The sequence below is a fragment of the Calliphora vicina genome, chromosome 1, assembly GCF_958450345.1.
Source record: "Calliphora vicina chromosome 1, idCalVici1.1, whole genome shotgun sequence".
In the NCBI taxonomy this organism is placed as follows: domain Eukaryota; kingdom Metazoa; phylum Arthropoda; class Insecta; order Diptera; family Calliphoridae; genus Calliphora; species Calliphora vicina.
The window spans coordinates 135,516,289-135,540,828 of record NC_088780.1 but is presented as its reverse complement, the minus strand read 5'-3'; the positions used below and the strand labels follow the sequence as shown (position 1 = coordinate 135,540,828).

At 28.2% G+C, this 24,540-nt stretch overlaps 1 protein-coding gene across 3 annotated transcripts in view; it reads left to right on the top strand.

The window, feature by feature from the left end:
• The first annotated feature begins 804 nt into the window (after positions 1-804).
• The window catches only part of LOC135963919 (protein spaetzle-like), a 40,554-nt gene continuing 16,818 nt past the window's right edge, over positions 805-24,540 (top strand). The window contains exon 1 of one of the 3 annotated variants that reach the window (XM_065515928.1): positions 805-1,808. Coding sequence is in view for 2 of the 3 variants with exons in the window: in XM_065515926.1 (XP_065371998.1) it covers positions 1,749-1,808 (60 nt within the window). In the remaining variant the exon portion in view is untranslated. The remainder of the gene's footprint in view (positions 1,809-24,540) is intronic. The other 2 variants (XM_065515926.1, XM_065515925.1) reach the window with 2 other exon arrangements.

Below are 24,540 nucleotides of genomic sequence, written 5' to 3'. Positions count from 1 at the left end.
CTGAAGGCCCCAAATAACTTACATACATGAATGATACATCAATATCTCCGAAATTCTTCCGGCTCAGTTGCTATTTAAAATCGAGAAAATCGGTCCACAAATGGCTGAGATATAAGGAAAAAACCAGGACAACCTCGATTTTTGACCTATTTTTGACCCATATCTGGATTACTAAATTATTAATATAGACAATATGGATATCTAATGATAGATATTTCAAAGACCTGTGCAACGACGTATATAAGACCATAGTAAGTTGGACCTACAATGGGTCAAAATCGTAAAAAATATTTTTTAACCCGAATTTTTTTTTCACCTAAATTTTTTTTCACTAAATATTAAAAAAAAAATTAAAAAATAAAAAAAAAATTTTTAAAATTAAAAAAATTTAAAAAACAATTTCGAAAAAACAACTGGAAAAAAATTTAAATTTTGTTTACCTAAAAATATTTAAAATTTTTATTTTAAAGTATAATTTGGTGAAGGGTATATAAGATTCGGCACAGCCGAATATAGCTCTCTTACTTGTTTTTGATAAGTTTTATAAACAGTTAGATGAAATGTCCATGTTTTAGCAGTATCCACTGACAGGCTTACATGGATGGCGTACATAAATTGCGAGAAATTTCCACGTACCCACATCTGGCATCGCTCAACATGCAGTTACGGTGAGAAACTTAAAATCGACTAAATAAAATTAAGAGTATAAATTTATTGTATTATTTTTGTCGTCGTTGTTGTTGTTATTGTTGGTATTAAGCTTTTTTGTGTAATGCTAAACGGTCCAGTAATTAAACAACAACGGAATGGATGGATGGGTCAACAAAACAAAAATAAATTTTTTGTTATTTTCGCATTATCAGTCAGTCATTCAGACACTTCTTCCAAGTTCAAAACGTAACGGAGACTGATTACAAATTTATTTGTCGTTTCGTTTAATACAATTTATAAAAATAAAAATTATATTTTTTAAAAAAAGAAATACATACCTAGTTATTCTAAAATATAAATATTAATTTAAATGACTCTCCCTTTTTGTTAAGTATTTTTTAAATAATATTCTAATTACTTGGTTTTTTTGGGGGAAATTACGAAAACGTCAGTGTAAACGTCAAATTGAAAAGCGGGTTTTTTTTTTGTGTCGTAAAAAATATAGAAAATAAAATTAAACAAATTTTTTTAACAGCTGCTTTAGCAACAAAAAAAAAAAGAAGTGTTGGTGCCATTAAAATATAAATATAAAAAAAAATTCCAAATTATTTAAATAAATATACACACAAGCAATTAAACAAAAATACCACTATTATAACAACAACAACAATAATATATAAATAAATTGTATAATTAATAGAAAATTATTGCAATTAATTTGCAAACAAAAACCACTAAATAAAAACATTAACGACCAGTCTTCGTTTAAATGGCTGCTAGTTAGTTGACTGCGATTAGCAAATCGTTTAAAAAAACACACAATCTCAATCACACACATGCAATAATTATTAACTTGATCAAAAAAAACAAAAACAAAAAACTCAGAAACCAGACAAGACACCTCTGCCAAAAAATCGGCCAGAGTTAGTTTAACCAAAAAAAAGTAAAACATTTCCATAGATTATTGCCAAAAAAGACCAACAATCAAGTCATCATCATCTCTGTATCATCAATATCAGCCAGCAACACCAGTGTGTGTTTTTATTTTCTTGTACCCCGCTCGTTTGTCAACAACAAACCCACATTTCAGTTGAGACATGGCGCAATTTTTAACACTTTTGCCAGTTCTTCTTCTACTTGTTGCTGTCTTCAATCCGGTAGGTATTCAAAATACTAATAAATAAATAAATAAAAAATTTCATAAAATAACAATAATAAGTAGTTGGTATTATTTAATAGATTTTAATACAACACCACAAATCAATTATCAGAAATTATTTATTTACTAAGTTTATTTTACAATACAATACTTTGTTTGTGAGCCGAGCACAATCTGTGTAATATTTGTTTAAACGATTTTTTAGAGTCAATGAATTATTAAGTGATTTCGTTAAATTGTTGAGACGAATTTGAAGTGACCCATTGTAATCTTTAGAGTAGGATAATGCTGAAGATATAAATAAATAAATAACTATTATAAAGTATTTTATTGCTTCTGAGATAATACGCCGCTTTAAAAAAAAGTAAACAATTTTGCTAAAAACTCACATTTTTATGACCACAAACTGCCTATTTTGCAGTTCTTAGAAAGTTATTTTTAACAACTTCCACATCTATTTATGGAAATAATTCCTAATGTATACCCTATAGGGTTACACATAGCAAATATTTTACGAAATATAATTTAATTCTTTTATTTATTTCAAAAACTCTTTTTACTTAGGACAATTCAAAATACAGTGCACTCGCGATAATATAAACTAATTAAAACCAGGCCAGTTCACTTTTGCAAGATTGTTCATATTTTCGAATGACATCTAATTCCCATTTACAGCTAGGAAAGTCCAAAAATTATTAAGCAGTTGTATTAGAATTTAGCCACTACCCTGTTGATATAGATTTCAACTCTGTGTAGATAAATAAAATACGTAAAAAAAACATTAACTGTTCATATTTCAAAAAGCTTTAAAATATGAACAGCTTAGTTCACTAAGTTCATATTTTAGAGTACCCTATGGAAGAAAAAAGTGTTCATATTTTGGGGTGTTCATATACATATTTGGGTGTTCATATTATCGCGTGGTCACTGTAAATATTTAGTTTTATTTTAGTTGTTTTTGGCGAAAAATTCGTGGTAGTGGGAGTTGTTTAACCAATTATGGGTCGATTTTTGCTGTTTTTATATCCTTCCACGAGTGGCAAGGGCGTTTTATTTCCGTTTGTAATTACTACATTTTTCATTTGCGATCCCACAAAGTATACATATATTCTGGACCGTTATAGATAGCGGATTCAATATAGCCATGTCCGTCTGTCCGTCTGTCTGTCTGCTGAAATCAACTTTCCGTAGCCCCCAAATAACTTATATACATGATTCATACATTAATATATCTGCTAAAGAATCTATATAAAATCAAAAAAATCGGCCCACAAATGGCTGAGATATAAGGGAAAACCCATCTGGATTACTAAGTCATTAATATAGACAATATGATAATGATAGATATTTCAAGGCCATAGCAAGTTGGACCTACAATGAGTCAAAATCGGGAAAAATATTTTTTAAACCGAATTTTTTTCACAAAAAAAAAAAAAATTGTCATAAATTATTTTTCTAAAATATTTAAAATTTTTATTTTAAATTATAATTTGGTGAATGGTATATAAGATTCGGTACATACCAAATATAGTTCTCTTACCTGTTTAATACCAAATTTCTCACAACTATAGCTGATATATTAATACTATATGTGGGTCCGTAGGTTATCCGAGGACTTCGTAAAACCTATTTCAACCAACACATAGATAGACAGACGGACAACCAGTATACCTTATATTGTTCCAAATGAAAATTGTGGAAATTACATATTCTGGATGTATTTTTTGAATGTGGAACTTCATATTCCACTATTTCTTTAGTAATTTGAACAAGTAAGAGTGTTGTTATATATACATACTATCAATATGTGACAATAAAATATTTTAGAAATAGGGGTTATATGGAGAATTTCAAGAAGATATTATTATAAGATAATTATGAATGATCAAGTAGTTTTCTGAGGAGAACCTTCTACGGGGACTAGGGGCAAATGTTGGCCGATTTTCGGCATACTTTACAGTATAATTTCAGAGTACGTAGAACTAATTTGTGCAAAATTTTGTCAAGATTGTCGGCAGACAGACGGACGGACATAGCTAGATCATATTAGGACCCACAATTTATATACACAAATATGTTGATGTGTTACAAGCGGAATAACAAAATCCCACAAAATATTATTTTAGGACATGTTTTGTTTTCAAACCATTGTGAAATATTAGAACAATATGACATGATAGGAGACCTTGTGAATCGACCAATAATGTTAATAAGGTATTGAAATTCACAATTGGGTTTTCAATTAGCCAATAAAACAGTGTTTGTTTTTCTTTCTTTTGCAAATATCGAAATAAAGTGAAGGTAAATATTAATATCTGTCTATTATCATGAACAAATTTTATTTGAAGTTGTATTTTCTTCCGAGCAGAGATGAAGAATATAAGATCCATAGATTACAACTAAATAGGTAACTGAGAGCCAAAAATCTAATTCATGAGAATGTATTGCCATGTATTTTTTTTTATAGTATCACCCGTAAGCAGTGTTGCCATTTTGACGCTTTTCATGTATTTTATGACGCTTTTTTGGTCTCGTTACCCTTTTACTTTTTTTCAAATACCCTTTTTTAATAAAGTGCATTTTTTGATGCTTTTTTCCATATTTTGTGGCGCTTTTGGTGCTTTTTGTTAAAACAATGTGATTTTGTAACAAATCAAACATATAAAAGATCTGGGAGCTAATTACCGCAGTCGACCACGATCGGATACTTATTCGAATGTGCGTTTTTTAATTTTTGGTATTCTGTTATTTCATATCGAATAAAATGTATAGAAAATTATAATGATTACGTTTGAAATTTTTTCGATTACGAGTGGGACAATTTTCCCCCTGAGTATTTCATTAAAATCGTCTTGTGCCCAGGTGATGATGATGATTTTTAAAAAGATGTATGTATTTGAAATGTATTATTTCGTTTTTTATTGAATTGTTATTTTATTTTAAGGTTTAGCTTACTCCTAAGTAAATAATAAAATAAATAATTTAATTAAAAATTTAAAGTTTTTTGCTTTTTATCCTTGTTTTGAGTGCCAATTTTACCCTTTTGACCCGTTTTAAATGTGTTATTTGCAAGTGAAAAAATAAATTTTAAAATTTTTTTGTTAGAATTTTTCTTTTTTCTTGGCGCCTTTTACTCTTTTTTCGCCTTTTTTTTCCATTGTTTGATTGATTTCTGTCTCCTTCCGCTCTATGTATATTTCTCTATGATAAGACCGTTGTTGAGTAGGTGACCAACAGTCAAACAGGTGTTGTTTTGTGCAAAGACTTTGCTGTGAATTATTTCACATAGATTTCCGGGAAAAATATTTGTGCATTGGAATTTTCCTGGGATTATTTCCATATTTGAAGATGTTAAAAAAAAGAACTTCTAATAACCAACAAAATATGTATTTATGATAAAGCAAATATGATTCACTAGAAAAACTTAATATTGTAAACCAGTTTTTTAAGAGTTTATTGGAATTATGTACATTGTAAACCTTTTGTCTATAATATAAAAAATAAATAATTTAATTTAATATTTTTATTTTTATGTCATAAAATAGTCATATCTTTATTTAGAGCTTTATTATTGCTAAGTTCGTATAAAGTAGCAAAAAATTTCAAAAACAAAACAAGAATATAATACAATTGCCCAATTCACAATTGATGTCGTAGTGTTGTAGCGTTGTATGTCATAAATATTTTTCAAACACATTTTTTCGAAACAAAAACAAAACATTAATAAAACTAATTACGACATACAACGATACAACGCTACAACGCTACAACACCAATTGTGAATTGGGCAAATATATGTATACATATATATTAGAGTGTCCCTTAGAATTAAATTTTTTGAAATGTTGAAACGGTACCCGCTGAAAACATTCGTATTGACCTAAAATACCACCAACAAAATTTTTAGCTTGTTCTAAGAATGGCAACCCGTGCCGACTTTCGATTTAGTGTTGAGGTGCATTTACAAGGGGAAAAATGAATTTTTTTCAGTTTATTTTTTTAAATTTAGCTATTAAGTAATTACTTTTGCAATTTAATTTAAAAGAATCGAAATGTATACCTAATTGTCGTTCTAATGAGATATAAAAGAAAAAAATGTAGCAACAAAATTAACATATTTTGAAAAATTTTAAAACAAAAGTTTATTCTTACTTAAAATATATCCATATTTACTTGTATATGAGTTTTTATCTTCATAGGATACAATTAACCTATTCGATGATATAACCAAAAAAACTATTTTTTTAACGGCAGTTTCAAAAATTCAATTTCAAATTTTTTAAAATTTTGTTAAACAAATTTCAGAATTTTTTGACCGTCACATGGGGCTTTATTGACAACATAATACGGAATAAAAATGTAAAAAAAAGTATGTCAATACGTCCAATAGTTTTTCCATACCTGTGATTTAAATTTTGCGATTTTCGAGAAAAACTAATTTTTGGCCAGATTTTGACAAATGAGCCGAATTTCCTTACTGTTATGATTTTTAAGTAAAACCAATTCAGAATATTATTGTCCAGGTCAATTTAAATATAGTCTGAATGTTTTACTAAACTCGGAAAACGCTGGTATTTTAGGTCATTACGAAAGTTTTCAGCGGGTACCGTTTCAACATTTCAAAAAATTTATTTCTAAGGGACACTCTAAGATATATTTACATATGTATGTATGTATGTATTTAAGCATTTTGATTTAGAAAATATTTAACCTTGTTTCCTGTCACCTTCTTTTCTTTTTTTAACCGAATTAATTCAAAATATTTATTCAGTTCTTTTTGTTGCTGGTTTTCACACTCATTTGTTTTGACTTTAATGGGATTCAAAATAATATTTTACAAATCTAAATTATTTATTAGTATTGTGCAAATTGAGCTATTGGTGATTTACGGTCACACATGGTAAATATTTGACGATAATTATGGAACCGCTAAATAAAATATATTTTTATATCTTCTATTTATTTGAAAAACATGTCGGTTTGCTATTATAAAAAACTTGCAACTTGGCTTTGTACTAAAGAATGCTTTTTTAAGTACATCCATAAATATTTTAGAAAATTGCCTGTGATCTATTTGCGTAGGTTATTTTTACGGTTTTCATAATTGTGAATTTTTGTTTTTTAAATTAAAATATTTATTTTGTTTATTAGTTCTTCAACGAAAAATAAATATGTATTGTTTTGATTTATTACACAGGTCAACAGCAAAAAAAAGGCTTCACTATCCACTATATATGATAATTGTGAATAAATTCGAAAAGAATCAATCGATTTTTATGATCGATATCTCATTTTGTTGCTATTATATGCGGCTTTGCGATAAAGCAATAAATCTAAACAATTTCTGCCGTTTTCGATTTTTCATGATTTTTTTAAAAATATTTTTTTGCTTCAATTTGTTATTATAACTGCGAAACTACTAAGCCGATTAATACGCAATATATAACCGGATTAAAGGTTATGTAAATTTGAACATTTTAAAGTTTACTTCAATAATATCGGAATAACCATTTTTGAGCTATCATAAAATATTGTGAAAAATTTCAAAATTTAAAAAAAAAATAAACAAAATCTATCCATAGAATTTAAATTTTTTACCATTTTTGTAGTACTGGAACCACAATACATCAAAATTGAGTAGTGGTTTAAAAAGCCTCCAAAATTTTTTCGATTTTGTTGCCCTGTGTTATAATTTATTTTTTCAAATTTAGAAAAACATATGTACATATGTATGTATGTATTTTATTATGAATGAAATACCAGAAATGCAAATTAGTTGTGATTGGCCATGTAAAGGTGTAGATTGTATGACACATTGCCAACATTTATTATTATTTTTTAGTTTGCTTTTGGCATTTTAACTGTTTTAATAACCAAATTATTTCGTCAAATTTGGTTGTGTTTAATGAAAACAATGTTTTTACTAGTATGAATGAATTTGTAAAGAAATACGTAGGAGGCGCTAAAGGTTTATGAAAATTAAATTAAACAATTAATTATGATTATTAATCGATATGGAACTTGTAAACTACTAGTCAGTTTTGAATGGGTATTAGTTAGAATTTATAAAGGGTGTCACAAAATAAATATAAGATTTGAATTAGTTTGAAAACATTATTACTTTTTCATTAAATTGTTAGTTTTTTACTCAATCATAAAGTATTTACCTACCCCCCTCCCCCCATAAAGGCATTTCCCATCTTTAATTTAAAAAAAAAAAAAATTTTATGAAAAAAAAATTCGGGTTAAAAAATATTTTTTCCGATTTTGACCCATTGTAGGTCCAACTTACTATGGTCTTATATACGTCGTTGCACAGGTCTTTGAAATATCTATCATTAGATATCCATATTGTCTATATTAATGATTTAGTAATCCGGATATTGGTCAAAAATCGGTTGTCTCAGACATTTGTGGGCCGATTTTCTCGATTTTAAATAGCAACCGAGCCGGAAGAATTTCGGAGATATTGATGTATCATTCGTGTATGTAAGTTATTTGGGGGCTTCAGAAAGTTGATTTCAACACACAGACGGACATGGCTATATCGACTCCGCTATCTATAACGATTCAGAATATATATACTTTGTGGGGTCGCAAATGAAAAATGTAGAAATTACAAACGGAATGGCAAACTTATATATACCCTTGAAAAATGTAAAATAAATAGAACGATCTAGCTACAGAGAACCTTTAAGATCATGAAAATCATTATAGTCCGACTTAAATATTTTTTTTTCAGAACCAAATCTATTATTCAGCTCAATCTCCAACAAACCGAAACTTTTAAATTTTAATCGATTGATAGTTTTTAGGATTTTCATTATCAAATAATTTGTGGTGTTTACTAACCTAAAGACTAAAGAGGCTCTCTGTAAGTCCATCCGTCCGTCTGTCTGTCTGTCTGTTGAAAACACAATAGGGCAAAAACGAAAGAAGCTAGCTGGCTGAAATTCTTTACAAATACTGTTTGTTGATAAGGTGTGTTTGGTATTAAAAATACCCAATACCGTTTAATGATTTCATCTAAACCCCATGCAATTGTTCCCCGATATACAGTTTGAACAATCATAAACATGTTCAAATTAGTTCTAAGTACTCTGAAATTATACTGTAAAGTATCGCTAAAATCGGCCAACATTTGCCCCTAGTCGCCATATAACGCCCCCTCAGAAAATGACTGTAAGATTCATAATTGATTTATAATAATAAATATCGTGATGAAATGTCTTTTTAGCAACTTTTGTGAGCATCGCTCCATATTTGACTCATATAACTCATTTTTACCAACAATTTTTTTCACTCTTTATCTTAACGCTTTCAGCCACGTTTTTTTGTGTATAAGCTTAAAATCAAAACAATTGCATTTTTACTTTAATTATAATAAATTTATTATAAAAAGTAAGCAAAAACAAATCACAACTTAAAAAACCACCCCATTCCAAGGTTTTTTTGTGGAGTGGGGTGGTTCGTTTACTAATGCGGTTGGTATTCAAAATAATTATGATAAAAATTTTCGTTTCGTACAAATTTTTTTGAAACCGTAGATTTTTGAATTCGGTGAACAATAAACACTCTGTGCTTTTTTTATTGAATGCATGAAAGTCTCTTAAAAACAGATTTTTACAAAATTTTCTAATTAATATTGTTACGAAATTGTACTTGAATTCAAATATAACGATTTTAAGGGCTGATTTAAAAGTAGCATAATGCTTTCAAATAACAGTTCTGTAATAGCAAACTGTAACATATCTGTGGGCATTATTAAATAAAAGCTTCCAGTTGATTTGATCGTATTCAGTTAAAGAACATTGTAGAAAGTACACCACAGATGGCGTATGTATTAGTAAGATCTAGAATATTCGAATTTTGACAGTTAAAGAACAATCTGGAGTGCAGATGGCAATGTTATAAATAGTGGCCTTAAAGTGTGTTGTGTTTTTCAAGTAAATTCGTGTACATTATAAATTGTGTCTGTATTTCTGCGAATTTACAAACGTGTATAAAGAACATTCATTGACTATTTAATTCTGTTGTTGTTGTACATTTGAATAATAAAGAGTTGTTACCATTTTCAAATTACTAAACGGCTTTTATTTGCAATCAAAAGTATCCGGTTTATTTAAAGGAAATAAACTAACTTTTTGAAAAGGTTAAAACGTAACAATATATATTTATCTAACCAGAGTACCCTGACGGCAAATTTTTTCAAAGAAACATAAACGATGACTACAAAAAATATATTTGTTTAGCAAAATTCCAATAGATGCCAATAAACTATGTTTTAAAGACTATAGAAAAGGTGGTTAGTAAAATGACCACTAAACCGCAAAGAGTTAAAGTTTGGTAAAGCGTATAAAAAAATTCAGCACAGCCAAATACAACACACTCTTACTTTTTTCAGCATAACTTCGAATTTGAACCCCCATAAAATTGTTTTTTGTTATATCCCATTTTATGTTAATATTAATTTCTTATAAAGTCACCAAAAAAACCTACCCCAAATTTTCTACATAACAATTTTGTAGTTAACACACATTTTGTTAACAATCATTATCATTAAATTAATTTAGTTTTTAAAGTTTTACATTTAATTTTCCACAAACAGTTACATTTAACCCTTAAATGCATGATTTTTAGTTTTATTTTTCTATAAAGTATCAAATATTTAGTTGATTTTTATTTATTATATTTCATTTAGCTTTAGTTTGATTTAGAATTTCGTTAGCGGAAACTTTTCGTACTCCATTTGATTTTTCTGAATTAGTATCAAGCTTATATTCGTCTAAAATTAAGTGGAACTGGAATGTAGACAATTGGCAAGAATATGCATTAAAGAGTTAACGATTTCCTTTACTGGGGTTATTTGACATTGAACTTGGATTTTTTAATAACAAAATTGTTGAACTTTTAATAATAAAGAATATTTTTTTTTACAATAACCTTACATATTTTAAATTGTAATAAACGTAAAAGGGTGTTGATTACTTTTAAGAAAATCATTTTAAAATTTGAATGTCTACAATTTTTCTTTACTGTATAATTAATTAATGATACAAAATTTTAGTTTAATTTATATTAAACTAAAATTAATATGTACTTATTATGTTAATTATAGTTTTCAAAGTTGCCATTAGATAATAAAATGTTAAAATATCTTTGCTAATACAGTACGACCTCTTTAACATTAATAGTAAATAATAAAACTCAAAAAAACTTCTATAGACTACATATTATTTAAAAATATGGAAAGTAAAACTTTAAAAATTTATTAAAGGATATTGAACTTTAAAACCGTTAGCCAGGTTTCACTGTAATTTAAATACATACTTATAGAAATAATCTTAATTAAATTTACAATGTTTAACATGTTCAGCAAATTATTCGAATAGTGGACATTAAGTGTTGTCCCTCATATTTTTTAGCCCTTATTGTTTTACCAGATTATTTAATGGATTAAAACATTTCATTATTTTTGTAGCAAACATGATACTTAATTCTTGCTGTTTATTTAATATCAGTTATTATTTTAACGATTTCAACTGAATCGTATATTCTAGGTAATCTGCATAAATAAATGCACGAAAATATTAATTTAACTGGAATAAAAACTTGTTGAACCACATTTGTGTGCATTATTTACATGGTCAAAATAAACGTCATAAGTAAAACATTAATGTTGCTATTTGTATTTATAATAAAACAATACTTTCAAAAATGCGTAATTCCTGAACATTTTATTTATTTGTTTGGTAATCGACTTTTATTTTTATTTTTTTTTTAAGAAATTAAACATAAATAAACATATGCAGGCATGAAAGTAATCTGTTGTGATTACAAATTAAAATATCACGTGCACCCTTGCAGCTAAAATTTAATACGTAACTGCTAACTAATACAGGCTATAAAGGCAACTTAAACAATAAGTGGTTCCCAATCATTATAACAACAGATTCGTAGGATGATACTCAGGGCTGATACTAACAATCCACAAACAAATTTCTCGCCGAATTCGATCAGCTGGTTCGAAGCTAAATCTTTTTGTTTCGAAAACTGTTTCCATATTGTATAACTGAATTCGATGGGAAATCCTAAAAGCAATGAACAATTTATTAACTTCATAAAATGTTTTAAAAAAATGCAAAATCAACTGAAATAAAATTTCTGAAAATTGTCATAGTTTATTTTAAATTTACACATTTTTTTAACAATTTTATTTATCGGTTATCAGATTTTCAGAATATTTTTCACAGCAGGAATGTCACTAGAAAATGTGTTTTATGGGAACTTAAAGTTCCCATGCTAAATATCTAAAAAAAAATCTCTTTTTGCGTTATGTAGTATTTTTTATAATTTAATTTTTAATAATTAACGTGATTCACTTCAAACAATTCTATTAGTATTATAATGATTTATTTAATAAAAATTTCCCACATATGAGTTTTAAAATGGTTTTTATTAGTTCACATGTCATTTATAGACATGCAAGTCATTAGCAAATGCAGTGAGAATTATTTTTTATATCAGATAATATTGATATTAATATATTTTTAGTAAATATAAAAGTTTATTAAACTTAATGCAAAGTAAATTCCGTGTTCACATTAAATAGGATTTTCTGGGAATTTCATATGGAAACTAATCTGATCAAGATTTTTTTTGGTTATAATTAAATTTTTTTCGGCAGCAAAGAACTTTTTTTATTCGTAGAATACGAAAATTTAAAATTGTTATTATTTTCATATAAGCGAATTTCTATGGTACAAATCTCCCATAAAAATATAGTTATGTAGAAAATTATATTACACACCCGATTTTCTATATAAAATACAGTTATACACAAGATTTTCTATAGAAACAACAGTTATTGTGTATAACTTTCATAAATATACTGTTATACACAAGATTTTCTTTAGAAACTACAGTTATACACAAGATTTTCTATAGCAAAACTCAGTTATACACAGGATTTTCTATAGAAATTACTGTTATGCTTAAGATTTTCTATAGAAAATACTGTTATACACCGGAATACCGTAATTAGAGTTTTTCACGGGACGAGAAATCGCAAAATTTTAAATCCTGAAATCCCTGGAAAATGTGCGAGAATTCCCAGGAATTATTGTCCTTAGTTTCATGTGATTTTTTTGAACTATATTTTCTCCAAAAGAAGCTTAAAGCTTCAAAACAAATGCAGAATATTTATACAAGAAAAATATTCAACCCAAATAGACCAATAAAAAGTTCATTATTCAAAATATTCCAAAAACTCATGAATATTCACGGCTGTCACAGAATTCTATCCGATCGAAAGTGTAATTACACTATACAACACCAAAAAATAAACAAGTAAGAAAGTATGGTCGGTCAAGCCCGACCATATAATACCCTACACCAAGTAAATGAGTAAAAATATTTTTCTTTTAAAATATCAATAATTTATATTTTTGAGTGATTTTTGGAAGTGGGCCTTATATGGGAGTTATGACCAATTATGGACCGATCACCACAAAATTAGGTCGTGTGATTTATGTCTATATTAAAGTTAACTATGTTGAATTTTGTGTGTATACCAACATTTTTAAGCGATTTATGCACTTTAAAGTGATTTTCGGAAGCGGGTCTATATGGGAGCTATGACTAATTATGGACCGATCGTAACAAAATTTGGTGACATGAATTTTGTATATATAAAACTTATTTGGAGCGAAATTTGTGTAGATACATAGATAAATTAAACATTTATGACCGATAAAGTCCAATTTCGAGGGGACATTTGTATGGGGGCTAGGTGAAATAATGGACCGATTTCAGCCAGTTTCAATAGGCTTGGTCCTTTTTGGGCAGTAAACTGTAAATGCACTTACCAGCATCAATGAGCAGGTAAGTGCATTGAGGTTAACTGCATTTTTGACTTACCTGCACAAAATATCGTGCAAAGTTGATTGTGCAGGTAAGTCATAATTATTGTATTCTAATTTTGTTCAATAAATGTTTCTAAAACAGACAAACATTTTACTGAATCAACACATAGAAAAAACTATATTTCAGAGACCGAAAATAACGGGTTCACTTTCATTTCAATGGTAAATTCTCATTCGCAGCAATTTAAAAATAATTTTTGTGATATATCTCTGAGAGAGTGATTTATTCGACATTTTAGGTTTGGGGTTGAGAGAAACAGAAAAGAAGCAAACACAAATAATCTGGATGAGTGATTTATAATTTATTTTTTTCGTAAAGATCAGCTTGTGACTTTTATTTGCAAACATGAAAAATAAATCGCAAAAATGCATTTGATGCAAATCAACGCTTAAATATATAAAATTTATCAAAAGATTAATAACAATTTAAAACAAAATTCTCATTTCTGTTACTCAGACTTTATACATATCATACTTCATACTTATCATATTAATTCCAAAATTTGTTAAAAATTACTAATAATATGTTATTGTATGTAAATAAAAGAGAAAGTAACAGTTATTAAGAACAAGAACAAATGAATTGTTTATCACACACCAAACCATTAAAAACAACAAAAACGAATAAAGGTCATACCAAACCATTTAAATAAAAATAATTTTATAACTGTTATTTTCAGTGATTTATTTTTATCACAAAAATATAAATCACAATTTGGATTTTTTGATATATGGACGAGTTATTTGCGATCTTTGCTATATTTCAATTCAAATATTTATCACATATTGAACTGGTTTCAATTATTTCATAATTGAATCAAGTATTCATGTGCTCAAAAACAAAATTTTCTGATATTATCTATTGAACACATGAATACTTGATACATTTATGAAATAATTGAAACCAGTTCAATATGTGATAAATATTTGAATTGAACTGTTTAAAAAATTGTTTTTTCTGTGTAACACTAAGACATTCCAGAAAACCGGAATCATTGAAAATTTTGTGTTTTAAACAAGTATTTGTTTGGATTTGTCTTGTAATTTCAAATAACTTATTTTTACGAAATTTGTTGTTTGAAATTACAAATTTTGTGATGGGTCCCAATTTTATCTGATTCTGTAAATTTCTTTATTGAATTAGAAAATTAATTTGTGGATGTTGAGAGGCAGAGACTAAACACTTGTGGTTAGTTAAATAACTACTTTCAGCAGTGTAGTACAAACAAGTTTAAGTGATTACAGCATAGATTACTTACTGAAACTAAAATGAATCAGGCTAGATTACCGGGGATGTATGTGTAAAGAACCAATTTACTTATATTTGCATTATATGTCAAATTATCCAAAAATATATAAATTGGAGTCAGCCAAGTAATTATACACTAGTGAAAATTATTGTCATACATTGATTACTTAAGTACTTACTTAGTTACTCTCATTTTCGTTGTAATCGCATATACAAGAAACACAGCATATATAAACTTTAAGAACAGCTGAAATAATAATTTGTTACTTAAATTATTTATATTGTTAATAAATTTATAAATAGACATTAAATATCCACAGATTGTGCTGTGTAGTAAATACAATCTATGTTACTTGTCACGTTATTTAAAATCATATACCAAACTAAGTTTAGTTTAATCGCACAATGGATGGAAATTGGCAATTTATAGGAAATAAATAAAAAATAATCAAATTTCATATAATGATCTTAACTTCAGTCATTACTTTGTTTAGAATTTGTAAAAGTTATATAAAAATTGATCCTGTGATTTCTTTTGATTGATATTGATATATATGTAGGTACATTAAATTAAAGCAGAGCACCAAAAAAAAAGTACCTAATTGAATAAAAAACAAGTAAGGAAGTATGGTCGGTCAAGCCCGACCATATAATACCCTACACTAAGTAAAAGAGCAAAAACATTTTTCTTTTAAAATTTCAATAATTTATATTTTTGAGTGATTTTCGGAAGTGGGCCTTATATGGGGGCTATGACCAATTATGGACCGATCACCATGAAATTAGGTCGTGTGACTTATGAATACATGGAAGTTATTTATGTTGAATTTTGTGTGTATACCAAAATTTATGCACGTTAAAGTGATTTTCGGAAGCGGGTCTATATGGGAGCTATGACTAATTATGGACCGATCGTAACAAAATTTGGTGACATGAATTTCGTATATATAAAACTTATTTGGAGCGAAATTTGTATAGATACTAGGGTATTCATTCGACTAATGATCGTTCGATTAATCGAATTATTTCTTACGAACAATTTAAAAATGGCCATTTTCGAATAACGAATAATTCGAACAATTTTAGGTAGAATAATCGAATAAAACGAATAATTGTTCATATAAATTTAAATTTATTAAATTGCTTAAAATTTTTCATAATTTCAAATTTAAATAAGTAATAATAACTCACAAAAATTATATTGTTTCTGAAATTCGACAAATAACTAAAGACAAGGTCTTTTGACCTTCTATAGATATACAAATATTACTGCAAGAAGTTACAATTCTAAAAACAAATCTTTCAAAATTTTTAACTTAGGCCTTGAACCAATTAAAATAAAAGGTACGGAATAAAATATTTGTTATTTAGCTGGCGAAATATTAGAAGAATCGCAATTAATAATCAAAATATTAACTTAGCTTAAAGTGGAGTTGAATGTGATCGAGAATGTGATTTTGAAACGGTCGTCGAAAGTGATATTGAGGATGACATTTATAATGATTGCATTGAAATAGATGAAGGCCATGATCTTAAAATATATGTACATAAGTGATGTTATTAACTGCGTACATATGTGTTGCAAAATATTTAATAAATCGAATGATAAACACAAATATGGTGTTCGTCTTATACTTGATTTTGAACATCGCGTGGTTGATTTATCGCCGCTTTTAATATATCTTTGTACCTATGTGCAGCGTTTAACATCTTTGGCTAACATGGTAATAAACTTTTTGCGTATTTGTAAATGCGTCAATAATGCACTGTCTGACTTCATATTAGCCACGTTCACTGACAATAATATCAAACTTTGGACAAATTCCCTTTGTTGTGTAATTCCCCAAGACCACTTTATTCAGCAAAGATTCGGCAACGTTGATAGAGCTTGATGTATAATACAATTTGTTATAAATAATTTAGAAATAGTGAATAATTAATTTACGAAAGAATTAGTTACTCAATTTAAAACCCGAATTAATGAACGACATAAAAAAGTTCTTAATACGTTTATATTGTATTTGAATTCAGGATCATGTCCAACTAGCTCAAATTTTTTAAAGCATAGCTCCATACGGAAACTAATTAGTTTGCTAGTCAATTGTTTTGTAGATTGTTCGAGAGGGAATCTGATCAGAATATTTTTGTTGAAAATTTAATGATGGACTTTGTTTTCGAATAATTTTTAACATTAACAATACTTGAATTGTTAACTTTAACGTTATTTTTTGTTTTTCTTTAACAATAAAATATTAAAAAAACCGAAATCAAAACTTCATTCTTTAGTTTTTTAAAAAAATTTAAATTTTTTGAATAATTCGATTAATTTTAAACGTGTGATCGAATTATTCGAACCAGTTAAAATATCTTATTCGAATTATTCGTTTTATTCGAACAAGAGAAAAATCGAATAATTCGAATACCCTAGTAGATACCTATATAAATTAAACATTTATGACCGATAAAGTCCAATTTCGGGAGGACATTTGTATGGGGGTTAGGTGAAATAATGAACCGATTTCGCCCATTTTCAATAGGCTTGGTCCTTGGACCGAAAAAATTATATGTACAAAATTTTATCGAAATATCTCCAAAATTGCGACCTGTACTTTTCGCACAAGGTTTACGTGGACACACGGACGGACATCGTTTAATCGACTCAGAAAGCGATTCTAAGTCGATCGGTATACTTTAAGGTGGGTATATTTTGGGCGTTACAAACATCTGCACAAACGCATTATACCCTCCCCATTATGGTGGTGTAGGTTATAAAAAATAAAATATAATTTATACCACCATAAATTATTATAGGCGTGGGAATAAATAATTATAAATAAATTTTTTTCTTTGGTAAAAATGATGGGATTTTTTCTACTCATTTCGTAATTTTAAATTAAAATCTAAGATTTTTATTTTTTCACTGACGTATCAAAAAATAAGTAATAAATTATAGTCGGCCACGTCCAACCATATAACACTAGGGTATTCGAATTATTCGATTTTTCTCTTGTTCGAATAAAACGAATAATTCGAATAAGAGATTTTAACTTGTTCGAATAATTCGATCACACGTTTAAAATTAATCGAATTATTCGAATAATTTAAATTTTTTTTAAAAAGTAAAGAATGAAGTTTTGATGTCGGTTTTTCAATATTTTTTTGTTAAAGAAAAACAAACGACGTTAAAGTTAACAATTCAAGTATTGATAATGTTAAAAAACATTCGAAAACAAAGTCCATCATTAAATTTTCAACAGAAATATTCTGATCAGATTAACTCCCGAACAATCTACAAAGCAATTGTCTAGCAAACCATTTAGTTTCCGTTTTGTAGCTATGCTTTAAAAAATTTGAGCTAGTTGGACATGATCCTGAATTCAAATACAATATAAACGTATTAAGAACTTTTGTATGTCGTTCATTAATTCGGGTTTTAAATTGAGTAACTAATTCTTTAGTAAATTAATTATTCACTATTTCTAAAGTATTTATAACAAATTGTATTACACATCAAGCTCTATCAACGTTGCCAAATCTTTGGCGAATTACACAATAAAGGTAATCTGTCCAAAGTTTGTTATAATTGTCAGTGAACGTGAACGTGGCTAATTTGAAGTCAGGCAGTGAGTGCATGATTGACGCATTTAAAAATACGCTAAAAGTTTATTACCATGTTAGACAAAGATGTTCAATGATGTTCAAAATCATGTATAAGACGAACTCCATGCTTTTCTTGCAACAAAACGTTAGTTTGCAATATTTGTGTTTATCATTCGATTTATAAAATATTTTGCAACACTTACGTACGCGGTTAATAACATTACTTAAATATATTTTAAGATCATGGCCTTCATCTATTTCAATGTAATCATTATAAATGTCATCCTCAATATCACTTTCGACGACCGTTTCAAAATCACATTCTCCATCACATTAATCTTAGTTAAAGTTTTGATTATTAATTGCGATTCTTCTAATATTTCCCCAGCTAAATGACAAATATTTTATTCTGTACCTTTCATTTTCATTGGTTTAAGTCCTAAGTTAAAAATTTTGAAAGATTTGTTTTTAGAATTGTAAGTTCTTGCAATAATAATATTTAAATATTTATAGAAGGAGCTATCGAAACACTCATCTACAGTGATCGAAAGTCCCTTTGTCTTTAGTTATTTGTCGAATTTCAGAAACAATACAATTTTTCTGAGTCATTATTACATATTTAAATTTGAAATTATGAAAAATTTTAAGCAATTTAATAAATTTAAATATATATGAACATTTATTCGTTTTACTCGATTATTCTACATAAAATTGTTCGAATTATTCGTTATTCGAAAATGGCCATTTTTAAATTGTTCGAATAATTATTCGTAAGAAATTATTCGATTAATCGAACGATCATTAGTCGAATGAATACCCTATATAACACCCTTTACTGAGTATATGAGAAAATCAGTTTTCTTTTAAAATTTCAATAAATTAGTTTCAAGAGTGATTTTCGGAAAAGTCAGCTATGACCAATTATGGACTGATCGTCAAGAAATGTGGATTCCTAAATTTTTATGAGATGCTCGTTAAAGTGATTTTCGGAAGTGGACCTTATATGGGAACTATCGTCATTAAATTATGTCGTGTGTTTTATATCTATATGAAACTTATTTCTTTTGAATTTTATGTGGATAGCGAAATGTTTTGTTAAAGTGATTTTCGGCAGTGGTACTTATATGTCCCAATGTTTAAATGTGATTTCCTTTTATATAAAACTTATTTGTTGAGGCATTTGTGGGGATACCTATCTATATAAATCAGACATTTAGGTGAAAAAGTACTATTTCGGGAGGATATTTGTATGGGACTAGATGAGATAATCGATTGATTTCGGCAAGTTTCAAAGTACTAAACTTCTTCAAAATTGCGACTTGTACTTTGCGCACTAGATTTAGTTGAACAGCCAGCCAGCCAGATGGACGGATATCGTTTAATCGACTCTCAAAGTGATTCTGACCAATATTTTTGGGCGTTACAAACATCAGCGCAAACGCTATATTATCTCCCCACTATGGTGGTGTAGGGTATAATAAATATGACGTTGATTTCTGAAAAAATGCCGTGGAATCAAAACCTAAACTATCCGTACTATGCATACTAGACTAAAAATTAAACTTAAATCATTAAATTTATTGTAATAAATTAAAATAGTGAAAAAAGTTATTGTAAAGATAGGGGATTTTTCTTGGTTTTTTGCAAAACCTGTTGTAATTTCAGGTAAATTTCTTCTACATATAATAATGAATATTTGCAAATTAAAATATTATTTCAATAGCTTGTGTATTTAACTTATAATTTGTTCCCTAATTGATTGGAATCTATGAGTGGTTGGTTCAAGTTATTTTTGCCTTAATGTATGTTCGGTTTGTTTTTTATTATTTATTTTAATAGTTTTTATTTGTTTTTTAGTCACAAAATTTTATTTTAAAACGTGATTTCTTACATTTATACTGACTGATGCGGGTTTTTGTATATACAATTAATAAAAATATATTTCTATATATAATTTTAAACCATTATTTTATTTAGTTGTTTTTTTGTTTATTTATTTTGGTGGTGTGTTTTTATTTAGAAATAAAATCGTGCTTTCCTGCTTTTATTTTGGCCATTGATGTACGCAAATCGAATGCAAAATCAACCACAAAATTTATATTTAAACGGGTATGCATGCACACTACATGTATTAACAGAGATTTTTCAGTTTGACAATTTAAAATGTCTCTTGTATGTATGAAATGGATGTGTCAAAAGTTATAAGGCCTAACTCCACTTTTCAAAAACTTTTCAATTTTTTGTGAAATTTAGTTTAATTTAACCATTTGTTCCGTTTTATCATTTTCATAAATTTTGAAAATCAAGTTTTCTTACATGACTAATTTATTCTAATTTTTATTTTGTGGAGTTAGGCCACATCCAAATAATAGTATAAAATGAAAATAATAAATGATGAGTTCATAGCTGAGTTGTAACCCATAGTTTCCTTCTAAGAATAGTTTTGTAAAATAAACAAATCACGACTTTCCAATTTAGTTTTGAACTCAGTTAGTTACATGTAGGGTGCATTATTATTTTTATTGCAAGATTTAAGTAGTTTTTTTTTTGTCTCATTATTTTGCTATTAAATCTTTTTTTCTCTCTCTTTTTATTTACTTTATATATTTTGTTATTCATGCGTTAAATTACATATTATGTGGTTTGTATTTTGTTTTTATTTATTTCATTATTTGTTTTCTTTTCATTTGTTTGTGTTACTTGGAGAGTTCAAAATTTGCCGGCAAAATTAATCATGGTAGTTTAATATTTGTATGGATGCTAGAGTACTGAAAGTGTTAATATACCCAGTAGTTCTGGGTGACATTAATAGCTACGTGTTTAATCAGTAGAACATGTACGTGTCCTACATAGATTATAAATAGACTGTGTAATAGCTTGGTTCGAAGAAGTCGAATTGGATTTTTATATAAAGTCAGTTACCTTACCAGCTTACAACTTACTTGATTAGCTATATAACATGTTATTTTAATATGGACTAGTGCTAAGCGGCAGCTAATTAACCTCAAATAGTAAGTTAAAATGACATCTCATAGACAAAATTTCTTCCGACTACTCTCCAATAGATTATTGCTGGTGGGAAAAATAACTACTTTCTAAAGTACAGTACAAAATAAGTAGAGACACGCTAGACTACCTGGAATGTAAGCATACCCATCCGTTCTAGGAGACTGTCCCGAATTAGTGATTTTACATATCATTTAGGGTGAAAACTAGCTACGTGGTTAGTTATTTTAACACGTACATGTCAATTAACCCTTGTGGATTACAATGAGACTGTCTTATAGCTGGTCCAAAGAAGTCAGCGCATTGGATTCACTAGCTACTTAACTGGATACTTGATCAGCTACAGTACTGGTTATTTTAACATGTACGAGTGCTAATTGACCTCAAATAGTAAGTTAAAATGACATCTCATAGTCAGTCCAATAAACGATTGCTTTTAAACAGACCTCCGACAACTCTCCAATAGATTACTTCTGCTGTGTAAAATAATAACATTCTAAAGTGCAGTTCAAATAAACGTTTAAAGTGACTTCTCTTTATGTTACATAGAGAAACTAAAGTGACAACACTACATACTACTTAGAGGCAATTAAGTGACTATTGATTTCAAGCTAGATTACTTGGGATGTATGAAATAACCAATTTACTTCTATCTACACTAACGACCAAAATATTATTAAGTACTCAGAAACATTTTCGGTACGGTCATAAATGATGACCGGCCAATTGTAGAAAATTTATAAACTATTTTAAAAAAAAGTGTAAATTAGACTAGTACTGGAACCGATCATTAATTTTAGTTAAACTCAAAACACATTACAAAATATATGGATATAAAATTATTTGTTATATTAAAATGTCAAACAATATTTAAAAAAAAGAACAATTTAAAACGGCAATTAAATCAAACAATGATTAATTTGTCCCAAAGAAATTATAATATAAACAAAAATTGGCGCATGTTCACTGATAAAACGTCAGAGCCAGAATACACAGAATCTCTTGTATTTCGGTTCTTCAGAGTCTGAAGAAGCTAAAATAAATTCGAAGGGATTTTTAACTATAGAATACAAACCGAAATTCGAATTCAATGAAAAGGGTTTATTAAAAATTTACACTTATATTGCGATATTTAGTGTAAACAGCAAATTATTTTTTTTTTGTTTCGAAAATTTCGAATTTTGTGCCAACAAAGCTTCATATGCGGGAAGTTTTGATTTACTTCTTTAAATTAAAGCAAGTAGGAAAGTATGGTCGACCCTACCCTAAATAAATGAGCAAAAACATTTTTCTTTCAAAATATCAATAATTTATATTCGTGAGAGATTTTCGGAAGTAGGCCTTATATGGGAGCTATGACAAATTATGCACAGATCACCATAAAATTAGGTCGTGTTATTTATGTCTATATGAAAGTTATTTATGTAAAATTTTGTGTGTATACCAACATTTTTAAAAAATTTATGCACGTTTAAGTGATTTTCGGAAGCGGGTCTATATGGGAGCTATGACTAATTATGGACCCATCGTAACAAAATTTGGTGACATGAATTTCGTATCTATAAAACATATTTGGAGCGAAATTTGTGGAGATAAATTAAACATTTATGACCGATAAAGTCCAATTTCGGGAGAACATTGGCATAATGGACCGATTTCAGCCCGTTTCAATAGGCTTCCTTCGTCCTTTGGTAGAAAAAATTATATGTACCAAATTTGATTGAAATATCTTCAAAATTGCGACCTGTGCTTTGCGCACAAGGTTTACCAGACAGACGGACATCGTTTAATCGACCCAGAAAGTGATTCTAAGTCGATCGGTATACTTTAAAGTGGATGTTAGACTAATATTTTGGGCGTTACAAACATCTGCATAAACGCATTATACCCTCCCCACTATGGTTCAGTAGAGTATAAAAAAGTGCCGCTGTAGCACACCGATTACTCACCAAAGCTTATGGTGAATGAGTTCCATCGGTTTCAACGTTTGTGCGAAGATCTACAAAAATTGCTCGACTTTTCTGTTTGTTTTATATAGTGCCGGTCAAAATAGTAGCACCACAGAACTTTAAAGCAATCAACATGGAAAATATTTTTATTTTCATAGTAATTTTAATATACTATAAGATAGTTAATTAATCTCTATTTCTTCTATGAGTAAAGTTTTCTTTAAGAAAAATTAACCTTTCAATCAATTATATGGTATTTTTGAAAAATACCCAGATTTTATGCAGTCAAAATAATAGCACCATCGCACAGTGGTCGGTGCTGTATGGAGTCGGCGGCCAAAAATACTTCCAGTGTAGGTATCAACTTGTAATTTCGGTCACGGCTTTATAAATATGTCAGAACTGTTTAATGATAAAACGGGAGTGTTTTATGACTCATACCCACCCCCTACCATACCTTAGCATCCAAATTCACCACAACGCTCAGTGTGAGGTTATGACATTCTAGTTAATCAAAATTCCATATCTCGGTAATAAATAATAGTACATTTATAATTTTTTGTACAATATATAATAAGGATATTACACACATTTTTTTTCAAAAATGGGCGTAATTGGACAACTGCCAAAAATATGTGAGCGCGAAAGTTTGCAATTATAAGATGTGACTATTGCAAAAACAATTTATTATAAGGACCAAATTCATAAAGTAAAAATATTAAAAGTCCGTGGAAAAGAAAAAAACAAACACAATTCTTTACATGCATAACAATAACAAAGCAACGCGAACATAAACTAACAAAACACCTCACAAAAATTCAAAGTTGGACATCGAAAACAACGAGGCCGCTTTGGTGTATGGGACATAAATCAAAGAGATGCAAAAGGATGCAGCTGAAATTTCCAATTTTAGAATCTTGGAATATTAACTAATAAACCAGAAAAAATCCCATTGGAGACGTCAGGGGGAAACACAACTAAAACTCTAGTTGAAATTGAAAT